General features: G+C 37.4%; 1 protein-coding gene across 3 annotated transcripts in view; it reads right to left on the reverse strand.

The window, feature by feature from the left end:
• The window catches only part of ATP6V0A1 (ATPase H+ transporting V0 subunit a1), a 56,520-nt gene that overhangs the window by 32,060 nt on the left and 10,736 nt on the right, over nucleotides 1–13,724 (reverse strand). For all 3 annotated transcript variants that reach the window (XM_065911040.1, XM_065911042.1, XM_065911039.1), the window contains exons 3-5: nucleotides 7,143–7,221; nucleotides 5,606–5,703; nucleotides 4,493–4,621 (exon numbers count right to left, since the gene is read on the reverse strand). In XM_065911040.1, coding sequence (XP_065767112.1) covers nucleotides 4,493–4,621; nucleotides 5,606–5,703; nucleotides 7,143–7,221 — 306 coding nt within the window. The remainder of the gene's footprint in view (nucleotides 1–4,492; nucleotides 4,622–5,605; nucleotides 5,704–7,142; nucleotides 7,222–13,724) is intronic.

A 13,724-nucleotide genomic window follows, 5' to 3' on the forward strand; every position in this document is an offset into this window, starting at 1 on the left:
TTCCACTGCCTCATCTCCTCAGCTGCAATATCCATGCCCTACCTGTTTGACCAAAGACTAGAAGTGAGTCAAAGGAATCTTTCTTTTCAAAAGCAGAACTAAATAAAAATGAAGTCAGGAGAATTTTTCTCATTATCTTCACTCCAAATTTCAATTTGATTCTACTCTTATCAACCCTGCTGTAAAAAAAAAAAAAAAAAAAAGCCACAGGGGATCCCTTCTTGATAGTCACAGGACCATAAATGTAAAGTCACAGGGTGGGGGTGGGGAACTGAGTATAAACCAGATAAGTCTGAGAGTCTAAACAAGTGAAAGCAATTGTTCGGGAAGTAAATTCTAGAAGCAGGATCAACTCTCAATGACTGAAAGAAAAAAGAAATAAATTTATCTTTTTTAAAAAAAAGGAAGGATAGGCAGTGGGCACACCAGAAATGCAGAGAAATACCACCATGAGATTTGGGAAACCTTAAGATGAGATAATGAGGGCACAGGTTAGCACTTGTTCTCAAGTGAGCAATCCTTGTTTCTACTTAAAATCAAATCCACTGACTACAAACCACAGGCAACTTGCTTTGAGGATCCAGAGTAACTATAGCGTTTCATCTTGCTTTTAGGATGTCCCTTAGCAAAAACCAGTGAAACTGACCACTACTCACAAGCCTGCATGGTTCACAATGCCTGGTTTAAGTAAACCATAAAGGTAAAGCTCAGTGCAAATATATGGGCTCTAAAGGGGAGAACTGATGGGAAAGCAAATAGTGCCTCTCTAAAGGAGGAGGCTCCATCTAGAATCTCTGGGAATACGAAAAAAAAAAAAGCAGAATTAAAATCAAATACAAATTTACAATAATATTCTAATTAATTATTACACCATTTCAAACTTAAGAATCCTTCAAATGAAATAATTGTGCCTGATGAGAAACTGTCCAGAATCACTAACTGAGGGTCTTTAAAGCAATATCTAAAAACATGTCATCCAGTATCTCAATCTTAATCTGGGTTCTCTCATAAAAGTACTACCAAGGTTCTTCTACATTACTTGCTATGCCCTCTGGTTTACCCCTTCCCCCAGTCAGAATAGTAAAACCATGCCTTGAAAGAGGAAGTAGCACAACTTCAATAGTTCTATTTCTACACTTCAGTATAAGCAGCACATCCAGTTCAAGCTACATGACCAAGAGCAAACACTTTTCTTTCCATCGACATGAGAAAGAAATTACATTTCATCACCCGAGGTATTCACGCAAGCCCCAAAGGAGATGGCAGATGGGAAAGAAAAGTAAAGAAAGCAGATGAATGGAAAGTCAGAAGGAAAGGAAGGCAGGGCTCTGCATGCCATTAACCATTACTTTTCCAGTCTTCTTTACGCTCTCATATGTTATGGTGCTTATGGTAAAAGATGCAGAGAAATCTCTCCAGCTCTTACAGTTCTTCATAAGCAAGAAGACTGAGAAAAGGATAATCATTAACAAGTCATTTAAAATGCTCTGGATAAGAAATGGCTAAGTTGAATTTGTAATCATCATAAATCATAAGACTATTCAATATGTGTTTACTTCTCCCCTTCTCCACACCTAGCCAATCATAACCCCTATGCCTGGAGATGCAACAAATCATTTTCTGATTTAGTCATTTTCTGCTAACTCATTATTGTAAATTACTGATCATATTCACCAAATTATATTCAAAAAAAGGGTTTAAAATAGGTAGTGTTTCAGGCCATTGGCAAACATTATAATCTCAGGCATGGAAGAAAGGCTCATGAAAAGTCTACATTTCTGAGACTTGAGGTCCCAAGTCTCCTGATCTTTTGCACCATGTGAAGCGTGCACTCGCAGGTGCAGATGTGTTGAACACTGTGAGACTCTGTCTCCTGTCCTGGCAGCAACACCTGAGACTGCTGTCTGGCCTCAGCAGGTCAGGGGCTATTGAAAGGGACCTGGCTGAGGCTATGATCTAATGGTGAGAGTGGACAAGATGCCGACTGTGCACTAGGAGAGAAAAGGAGGGGTTCCTGCCACGGGAAATAGAGGGACTGATGACAATCGCAGCAGAAGAGCCTCTCACAGCCAAGGCCTCAAGCTCAAAAAAAATGCTTTGCATGAATAAGAGGGGGAAAACGATGCAAAATGGAGAGGGTGTGAAGGTCATGCCTGACTTCTCAAGATGGGCATTTCATGTTTACACCTATTAACCACAAAGAAAATTCCTAAACCCACAGTTACAATTTTAATATCTTACATCATCTTTCCAAGTGATTCTGCTTATTCTGTTTTTACTATTACTTTTTTTTTTGTATTATAAAATGAAGAGTTTAAAAACCTATTTTCCTTAAGGGAGTCCATTTGTCAGTCTTTTTTCAGAATCTCTCCCAGAATGAACTAGACTAGGAAGTCTATCCCAATCCTTAAAACTTACGAGAATATGAAAAACATTCTCATGTATCTCATCAATATCCATCCCAGCAGTAAACTAAAGGCTATATCAAAAGGGGGAAAAAGGCAGGTAGAGGGTAAAAGAACTAAATATGCAGTAATGATAAAAGTAACTGAGCTTTGATCTTGAGGCCGGGTTTACTTTGGATCTGTGGGCAGCAGCTTGGACACGTATAAAAACCACACCATGTGTGAGCCTAGAGAGTCACTGTGGTTTATGGATGTTTCCAGACATGACTAAGTGATATAGCCCTTGAACACAGAGACCATGTCTCACCCAGCTGATGTCTCACAAAGAGCAAGTGCTCTTCAAATGATCCAACAATAATAATGTTGTATTACTATTATCAAATATAATATTATTAAATATTAATTTATAATTAATATTAAATAATAATAATATTTAGGCAGTGAGTATACTGGAATTTCAGATTATTTGTTCATCAAAAACCACTTGACATAAGTGACCATGCCTGTTGCAAAAGACCTGAAACACTTGGAAAGAGTTAATTACACTGTCCCACATTCTTTAAAGTGATGATATCGGGGACTGGTGAAAGAAGTTACCATCAGTCTCAAAATTCTCAACTCAGTGAGCAAACTGAATATTCACACCAATTCTCTCCTGATATGTAGCCAGATCCTGATTCTCAGGAGGACCAGGCAATTTAATTCCTAGGAACTTTTCCCCCTTTCCCTGGCTCCAGTAGATCTTGTTAATTAGCATGGTTTCTCTGAGTCGGATCTTCATTTACTAAGGAATGTATCATGTCTTCAGTTGACTTTCTCCAGCCCCATGTGGTTCTCACGCTAGCATGCTAGCGTGAATCACCTTGTGAAAACAGATCACTGGGCCCCACCCTCAGGGTTTCTGATTCAGTAAGTCTGGAGTGAGGACTGAGAACTGACATTCTGACAAGTCCCCAGGTGAGGCTGATGTTGCTGGTTGGCAAACCCCTGCTCCAGGCTAGAGAACTAGGGAGAGTTATTTTTTCTTCAAAACATAGAAATTAAAAGTGAAACTGAGGACTTATCAGATACTAACTAAAGTAGGCCTTTTGTTTTTTAAACACTTTGCTAATTTTTGTTGAGCAAAGGAAATAAAGAACTTAATGGGGTGGTCTCCCTGGTGGTCCAGTGGTTAAGACTCTGTGGTGCTTCTACTGCAGGAGGCATGAATTTAATCTTTGGTCAAGGAACATGCTGCAAGGTGTGGCTGAAAAATTTCTTTAAAAAAAGAACTGATGGGAAGGCATATTGAATAGTGACTGGGACAATCTATGAAATGTATGATGCAGCTAATGGGTTGGCAAAGAAACTTATAAAAAAGAAGAGTTACCCATATTTTAGGCCATCAGAAAAAGCATGTCCACACTACTCCCCAGCTTTAATTGGAAGAAGGAAGCCTTTTGAGAGCCTTGTTCCAAATCCTTGTGGTGGGGTCAACTTCAGCAAGCTGTCCCCTGGCAACTACATTTTTAACCCAGGAATTTATTATTAACATTTTGCACCTACAAGGTATTGAAGTTGAGTTTAGAGGAAAATCCAGGAATTTCAAACAGGCATCCTACCAATTTTCCATACAACATAAAAAACAGCTCTCAAATTAAGTGTGCTTGCCATCTGGAGTACTTAAAAATATGCTCAAAGGTTGACAAGCAACCATAGAGGATACAAGTTAAAATTTAATGACAAGAGGTTTGGAGATTAAATTTTTGTTTCAATTTCATGTACAACTTTTTCCTGCTGCTTCAACTTCAAGCATATACTTACCTTCATATGTAAAATTTCATCTATGTTTATACAACTACTTTAGGGTTCCTTTCCTCATCTTGAGATGAAAAACTGCTGAAAATGCAAAAATATACAAAACCATGGCTGGCTGTGTACTGCATGGAAAATGGAACAGAATCTGATATTTCTTCAACTAAAACAGGGTGCAGAAATGGTATTGTTTCCAAACTAGCAAATTAAAATAATTATCAGAATAAAAATATGGCCCATTAGTCCTGGTGTAATATCAGCTGCTTAAATACTGAAAGAAACAGTAGTCTGACCTCATCAAAAAACTGCTGAGTTTTGCGAAGTATAAATTTTAATTCAGTTAGTTCCAGGAAATTTCTCTTCAGAGCTTCCTGGTTTGTGTTGATTTCCTTCAGTTCATTTTCAATCTTCTCAAAATTAGCCTATAGAAAAACAAACAAAAAAACAACCAAATTATTAACTCACACTAAGCTCAAAATGCTTGCTCTAAAAGACAGATGAAATAATCCATCCCACAGAATGCTGGCCACACTGAATGTTCAAAGGTATCTTCATATCTACCAAGCAATACATCTAGCCCTGTGTATTCTTTGGTTCCATATCTGCAGATTGTTTAGTTAATCATAGTCATGGTTAGTTAACCATAGTTCAAAAATATTTGGGGAGAAACATTTTCCAGAAAGTTCCAAAAAGCAAAACTTGAATCTGTTGCTCACTAGCAACTATTATACCTGTGATCTACATCGTATTTACAGTGATTAATTGTATACAATGATAACTGTATTTACAATAGCATTTACATTGTAGTAGGTACTGTAAGTAATCCAGAGAGGATTTATAGTATACAGGAGGATGAGCATAGGTTATATGCAAATACTACAGCCATTTTATACAAGGGTCTTGAACACCAGCAGATTTTGATATCGAGGGAAGAGTTGGAACTAATCTTCCCTGGTTACTGAGGGATGACTGTACTGTGTTTTTACCAGGGCAATTTTCTTTATGAAGGTTTTTTTTTGCTTAAAATAGTCTCTTTTTGTCTATAGATTCTGTTATACACTTGGTTAAATCCCTCAGCGGACTTTAGATAAAATAATGATTGAAAAGTCTATTGGCTATTCAGTTTATGAAATTATTAATAAACTACTAGATAAATTAACATTAATCCAATAAAGTTTCAACAAGCCAATAAACATTAATTTAGTGGTATGTGACAGTATTGGAGATATTAATACCATAGTGATTTTTATACCATAAAAAAGGAAATTCATTTTAATCCCATCCACAAGAAACTTGCAATCAACAGACAAGGACAGCAAGAATTATTCTACATTCCATCTACTTAGGAAAGTAATTTCTGCCCTTAAATAGAAAGAAACTTATCTGGCTTCCTCAGAATTATTTACCTCTAAGTCAATCATGTCCCGGGGGAAGGGCACCTCTGGGTTTTCACCAGTGTCCATAATTGGGATGTTAGCTTTCCTTATCTCTTTCTCAACAAATCCTAGAATGACAGAATCAAAACATTCATGCCTAGCTCCACATGTCTGGAACTGCCGATATCTGAGGAAAAAAATAATAAGATCCCAAACCTGGCTAAGAAGAGCTTCATTCTAAGAAAGACACTTTTCTTATAAAAGAAGCAGAACTTGTAAATCCTTTTTTCTTCACATTCCTCTTCCTCCTACCCCACATTCTTTAAAGCACAGTTCCTGCAAAAAGGTTTATCAGTCCACTACTGTCTTCTTTCCCTCTTCTGATCTTAACACTGGTTCTGTGTCAGCTCTCAACCCTGTATGATGGCTCTGGTCACAGATATTGGTGCAGAGGAGAGCTACAGGAAAGTGTTACTCAGTAGAATATTTGACACTCAGCACACTAGTGAGACAACTCCAACCTACGAGGGTTTCGTTAAATTTGAAAATAGGTCAGTTCTGAGTTAAACAAAACAAGAAACAAAGCACAGAAAAGGCCCCCAAAACAGGAGAAAAGTCTGTTTTCAGGTGATAACTACTGACTTGTTTTTCAGCACAGAGACTAAATTCACCCAACTAACTAAATTCACCTAAGTTGGCATAATATAGCAGCAAGATCTTGGGTTTTGGAGGCAGACAACCTGGATTCAAACACTGATCCCATCATGATCACGTGTATTCTTGGGCATGTCACTTAACCTCTCTGATCTTTAGCTTCCTCATTTACTTAAATAAAGAAACTGATACTCATTTTGAAGGAATGTTGTGAGGAATGAACAAAATAAAGTGTATGAACACCCTAACTCTCAACATTACCTCAATAAATGTTAGGTTCTTCCCGCATAAATAGACAATTTAAAGCTGGCTACGCTGCCACCTGGCAACCCACTCCAGTACTCTTGCCTGGCAAATCCCATGGATGAAGGAGCCTTGTAGGCTGCAGTCCATGCGGTCGCTAAGAGTCGGACACGACTGAGCGACTTCACTTTCTTTTCACTTTCATGCATTGGAGAAGGAAATGGCAACCCACTCCAGTGTTCTTGCCTGGAGAATCCCAGGGACGGGGAGCCTGGTGGGCTGCTGTCTGTGGGGTCGCACAGAGTCGGACATGACTGAAGCTACTTTGCAGCAGCAGCAGCGTGCTGCCATCTAAAATTGATGGCGTTCTAGGTCCTACCTCTCAGAATTCTACAGTGTAACACTGCCATAAAACCCTTCTCATAAAAAACAAAACAAAACAAGAGTATTTTCAGCTTGCAGTTCTGTCATCTCAAAGTTTCTATTAAGCACCACCGAGCCCAAATACCACACATCTACTTGAGTACAAGAAATTCATCTTCACAGTAGACTGCAAGATTTTTCCTCTCTCCTTTTCCTTTCATAGTATTTTCTTCCTTTATGAAGAGGACTCTAATTTAAGACAAAGGGGTCACTAGAGGAACTTCAGACAAGACCAAAATGCACATACGAAGCTTTCGGTCCATTTCTTCACATCTTCTAACTTCATTCACAAATTTCCTCTGGAAAACGTTCACATCTGGATTTAACTGCAAAATAAGAACAGAATACCAAATATTCAAATACTATATCCATTTCCTCTCTTTCATAAGCAACACACTTATGTGAAGTGAAAACATAATTCTATGTCAATGTGTCAGTTCAGTTGCTCAGTTTTTTCTGACTCTTCACAGCCCCATGGACCACAGCACTCCAGGCCTCCCTGTCCATCATCAACTACCAGAGTCTACTCAAACTCATGTCCATTGAGTCGGTGATGCCATCTAACCATCTCATCCTCTGTCGTCCCCTTCTCCTCCTGCCTTCAATCTTTTCCAGCATCAGGGTATTTTCAAATGAGTCAGCTCTTCGCATCAGGTGGTCAAAGTATTGGATAATACAAAGCTATTAAAAAACTTTCTACTGATCCACACAACCCGCTTTAGGACCAGTCACACCAAGGAAACATAAAAACCCTTCTCCTACTGCTGCAACCTTAGTACTGGAATGGAGGCAAACACGACAGAACACAGCAGGACAAAATGTTCATCTCGGGCCAACAGGCTCGTGAGCATAAACACCTCCCAAATTAGAGCAAGGGGTATAACAGAAGCTCTGCCTGGTTTTCCTTCTCTCCTTCTTCCCAATCGGTAGAGAGAGAAAGCAAACTTCTCTTAAGTTTTCTGCCCAGGGTCTTCACCTTCTAGATGACAGGCTTGTTTATTCAATCATCCACCCATCACAAGTAATTTTCAAAACAATGCCACAAGATATTCTGAGAAATACAAACAAGAAAAAAACAAATTTCTACTCATTAAGAAGCTTGCAACCTAAAAGGGAAGAAAGATGAATACAACCCATAAGATATAGACTGTGATGAAGTTCCATAAAAGTAATACAAATAAAGAACTAATAGTTACTCAACATTTGTGGAGCACCAACTATGCACCAGACACTGAATTAGGCATTGGTATAAATACAAACAGTAAGATATGTCCCAGTTTTGAAGAGCTATCAGGCCTACAGAAGAGACAGGCAGAAACCAATCAATTCAACTTTTGTGAAAAATATTATTAAAGAGTAAGCAAAATGTTGTTGGCAGTTTCCTATAAACATTCACCTACTTACTTCATGACTGAGCATTCTACCACTAGGCACCTGCTTAAGGAGAATGAAAACATGTTCACAGAAACTTGTTCAAGAATGTTCATAATGACTTCGCTGGCAGTCCAGTGATTAAGACACCATGCTTCCACTGTAGAAAGGGACATGGGTTCGATTCCTAGTCAGGGAACTCAGGTCCCACGTGCTGTGCAGTACAGCCAAAGAAAAAAAGAATGTTTACAGCAGCTTTATTCACTATAGCCCCAAACTAGCAATGATCCAAGTATCCATCAACAGGAGACTGGATAAAAGCACTGTAATATGTTCATATCATTGAATAAAAAAGAATCAACTACAGATATATATAAAATGAGATTAAATCTCAAGAACATGAAGTTCAATGAGTGAAAGAAGTTAGACATGAGTCTGGGTAATAAAAAAAAAGGCCCGTACTGTATCATTCATTTACATGAAGTTTAAGAACAGGCAAAACTAATCTATGGTGGTAGAAATCAAAACAGTGGTTACCTATTACCTACCTACCTATAGGTAGTGGTTACCTACCTATCAGTTGGTAGGGACTGACCAGAAGTGGGCACGAGATAACTTTCTGGGCTGCTGGAAATATTCTGTATCTTGATTGGGGTAATGGTTATAAAGGTGTATACATTTACCAAAATCATCAACTTGTCCTCCTAGCTCTATGCATTTCATTGAATATAAAAGTTTACCTCCATTAAAAAAATGAGGGGGAAAAAAAAAGGAAAACACACACATACACAAGGCATAACTAATTCTATATTGGGGGACAAAGAGCAAAAATGCACAAAGGTAACACCTGAGCTAGCAATGAGGCAGAGTTCAACAAGCAGAAATAGAATGGAAGCAGAAAGGCCACAACAAGTGACTCAGAGACATAAATCAATCATATTCTCAGAGAATGGGGGATATTTTCTACAGATGAAGATGGGGGAATGCAAGGAGCAGGATGTGGAAGACTTTGTCCTCTGGGCAATAATATGGAATCAAATGATCTGATTTTTACTTTTTTTTTTTTTTTTTTTAAAGATTTACTGTTTTAAAGAATATTGTATGTGAAGAATGAACTGTAAGAGAAAGACTGGTAACAGAGAGACTAATAAGAAAATCATTGGTATTATGTATCATATTAATGTTAGATGGAATCTATGGTAAAAAGCATTGTTAGAGATTAAGAGAATCACTACATAATGATAATAAGAACAATTCTCAAGAAAAGAACAATTCCAAACATGTGTGTCCCTAATAAAATGCTTATTTGGGTTTTGGGGTGTTGTTTTTTTTTTTCTCACTGAGCAGGCAATACCTTGGTCTCTCATTCAGAAATTTCCACTTCAATAAACAAGACATTCTGAAGTGAAGGTAGCCACAAGACTCATGGTTAAATTTACTGGTTTCATAATCAGGAGTCAAGGTTCAACTGCTGCCACACCACAGCCTGTTTCGGTAAGGACTCCTGAAATATCTGGGCAAGGTGTCTTCAAAATATTTCAAACAAATACTAGCAGAACTACAAGGAGATACTGACAAACCAGTCCACATAGTGGGAAATTTAATATAATTTTAAAACTATTGATATATCAAGTTCACCAAATATAAGGGACGAAGAAAATCTGAACATCAGCCTAATCTAACACACACACATTTTCTATCGCTGCATCCAATAGCTTTCTCTTTAAGAGTTCATTTTTTAGGGACTTCCCTGGTGGTCCAGTGGTTAAGAATCTGCCTTGCAATGCAGGGAACACAGGTTCAACCTCTGGTCAGGGAACTTAAAACCCCACATGCCTTAGGGCCCAAGTACAGTAGCAAAAGATCTTGTGTAAGGCAACTAAGATCTGAGGCAGCCAAATAAATTTAAAAAATACTAAATTTTTTTAAAAGTTCATTTATAAAAGCTAATCACAAAATAGGTCATTCAGCAAGTCTCAGTATAGAACTGGTACCATAAAATCTTCTTGGATTACCATGCAATTAAGTCAGAAATGCATATAAAAAATACAACTTAACATATTTGGAAATTCTAAATATGGGTGGGTGCATGGCTTGCAGAATCTGAGTTTCCCAACTAGAGATTGAACCCAGGCCCCAGGTGGTGAGAGAGCAGAGTCTTAATCACTAGAATACCATGAAAGCCTCTGAAAATCTTAAAATAGAATGCGATGACAGTGAAAATGGTAAAGGTCAAACTCTGTAGGATGCAGGTAAAGTGGTATTTAAAAAGAATTTTACAGACTTAAAAACAAATAGGAAAGACTAAAAAATAATGTGTTAATCGTTAAAGAAGTTTATAAAAAAGGTAAAAGGACATAGAAAATAACAAAGAGCAGAAATGGATGAAAGTTCCAGACAAAACAAAGTCCAGAGAAGATTCCCCCAAATCAAAAGCTGATTTTTTCTTTTCTTCCTCTTAATCATTTTGTTATCATTTTTTCTTAAAAGCGGGTTATATGAAAAGACAAAATGGTCCAAATTTTTATAAGACTAAGAGATGGCATAAATAAACACGAAAATAAAAAGTCCACTACAGATAGAAATTTCAACAGTTAAAATATACCCATCTAAAAACACCAGGCCTAAAAAATAAATAAATAAATAAAAATAAAAACACCAGGCCTAGAAGGTTTAAAGATAGGCTCTTTCAAAGACTAGAAATGCACAAAGCTCAGAAAAATTATTCCAATAAGGAAAAAAATGAAAGGGAACACTCCTCAACTAATAAGTGAGATTAGCCAATATAATCTCAATACCAAAATAAGAATAGTTTCAGGATGGACAATTACAGGTCAGTATCACTTATAAATATAAATGAAAAAATCCTAATAAAATTATTAGGATACTGAACCATAAAATTCTTTTGAAGTACACCTCATGACCAAGTTTCTCAGGCTTGCAAGGATAATTTTATGCTTTTTTAAAAAGTCTGTACAAATGGCCTATAAACTAGCTTAAAATTCAACAATAAAAACACTAAGATCAGCCATGGGTATACCTATGGCTAATTTATGTTGATATATGGCATAAACTAACACAATATTGTAAAACAATTATCTTCCAATTAAAAAAAAAAACAAAACCTAAGATCATGGCACCCAGTCCCATCACTTCATGGCAGATAGAAGGGGAAAAAGTGGAAGCAGTGACAGATTTTATTTTCTTGGGCTTCCCATTCACTGCAGCCAAAAGATGCTTGCTCCTTGGAAGGAAAGTTATAACAAATCTAGACAGCATATTAAAAAGCAAAGACATCACTCTGCTGACAAGGCCCATATAGTCAAAGCTATGGTTTTTCTAGTAGTCACGTATGGACGTGAGAGTTGGACCATTAAGAAAGCTGAACGTCAAAGAATTGATGCCTTTGAACTGTGGGGCTGGAGAAGACTCTTGAGAGTCCCTTGGATGGCAAGGAGATTCAACCAGTCAATCCTAAAGGAAATCAACCCTGAATATTCAGGGAAGGGATTGATGCTGAAGCTCCAATAATTTGGCCACCTGATGTGAAAAGCTAACTCACTGGAAAAGATCCTGGTGCTGGGAAAGACTGAAGGCAAAAGGAGAAGGGGGTGGTAGAGGATGAGATGGTTAGATAGCATCACTGACTCAATGGATACGAATCTGCGCAAACTGTAGGAGACAGTGAAGGACAGGGGAGCCTGGTGTGCTATAGTCCATGGGGTCGCAAAGAGTTGGACGTGACTTAGCAACTGAACAACAAGAAGCATGTGAAGAAAGCTCCACATCACTTGCCACCAAGGAAATGCAAATCAAAACCACTATGAGATACCACTTCACACTCATTAGGATGGCTATAATAAATATATATCAAAACAAAATAACAAGTGTTGGTGAAGATGTGAAGGAACTGGAACTCTCATACATTGCTGGTAGGAATGGAAAGTGGTATGGCTGCTGTGGAAAGCAGTGTGGAGGTTCTTCAAAGTATTAGAATTACCAATGACTGAGCAACTCCAGGTATATACTCCTAAGTATATACCCAAAATAAACCCCTAAGTATATACCCAAAAGAAGTGAAAATGGGTACTTAAACACATACTTGTACACAAATGTTTATACAGCAACGTTATTCACAACAACCAAGAAGTGAAAACAACTCAAATATGCTCATCAACTAATGCATGAATAAACAAAAGGTGGTATATACATACAATGGAAAATATTCAGCCATAAAAGGAGTGAAGTACTGATACTTCTACTTCTCAGGGTGCTGTGAGGAATGCCTGCAATAATAATGCAAAATGTTCAACATGGCATCTGTTCGAAAAATATAAGTTGTCATTATGATCCTAAGTGTTGGGACAGTGAGGGCCTGAAGAAAAGACTAGAAGTATGTCAAAGAGAAAAAATGAATGAGGGCAGAGAAGCCACAAAAGACTTTGAACAAGTCAAGCAATGAAACATGTCTTAATTCTCTCTCTAAAACCCAGGGTGATATCTTTTGTACAGAAGATAAGTAAAAATTACTTATGCTAAAACCACTCATTTTAATATGCTGCGTATGTTCATAGTTAAAAAATGATACAAAAAAGAAAGAACAGAAACAAGCTACAATATAGTTGAACTTTTATAGTAAGCGAAAGAAGTCAGACACAAGAGACTACATATTACATGATTCCACTCATATGAAATGTCCAGAATAGGCAAACCCACAGACATAGCAATGACGATTGGTGGTTGCCAAGGGCTGGAGGCGGGGAGTGGGGTTGGGAGGAAATGGGGAGGGACTGTTAATGGGTACAGGGTTTCTTCTTGGCGTAATGAAAATGTTCCAAGATTGAGTGTGGTAATGGTTGTACAATTCTGTGAATATAATAAAAATCATTGAATTGTACACTTGAAATGGACAAATTGTATGGTATGTGGATTGTATCTCAGTAAAGTTGTTTAAAAAAACTAGTAGGGAAAAAAGTGCCTATGTAATTCACCAAATTAACAGATTTAAAGGAGAAAAAAAATTTTTTAAATGGTAATCTCAATAAATGAAAGGCATTCAGTAAAATTCCACAACAATTTGTGACAACTTCAGAAAAACCAGAAATGGAAAGGAATCTGTATAATCTAATAGAATTATCCCCCCAAAATTAAGAATAAACATCCTATTTAAACTATAAAAAATCTAAAAGATTACCCTTAAAGTTAGGAGCAAGACTAGCATACTGTGTGATAAGACACAAAGCATTCTGCTCTATTTCCTTTTTAACAAAAATCCCAATTTTGTTCAGGGCAGTAGTAGATCAGTTGAAAAACAACAACAACAACAACCACATTTCCCAAACTCCCTTGCAGCTAAATTACACCATAATTTTGGCCAATGATTAATTAGCAAAGTCTGATGAGAATTTCTGGGAAAATTGTTTTCCTCCATATGTAAGTACCTCCCCTTCCTCCTTGC

The sequence above is a fragment of the Muntiacus reevesi genome, chromosome 18 (genome assembly GCF_963930625.1).
Source record: "Muntiacus reevesi chromosome 18, mMunRee1.1, whole genome shotgun sequence".
Lineage (NCBI taxonomy): Eukaryota > Metazoa > Chordata > Mammalia > Artiodactyla > Cervidae > Muntiacus > Muntiacus reevesi.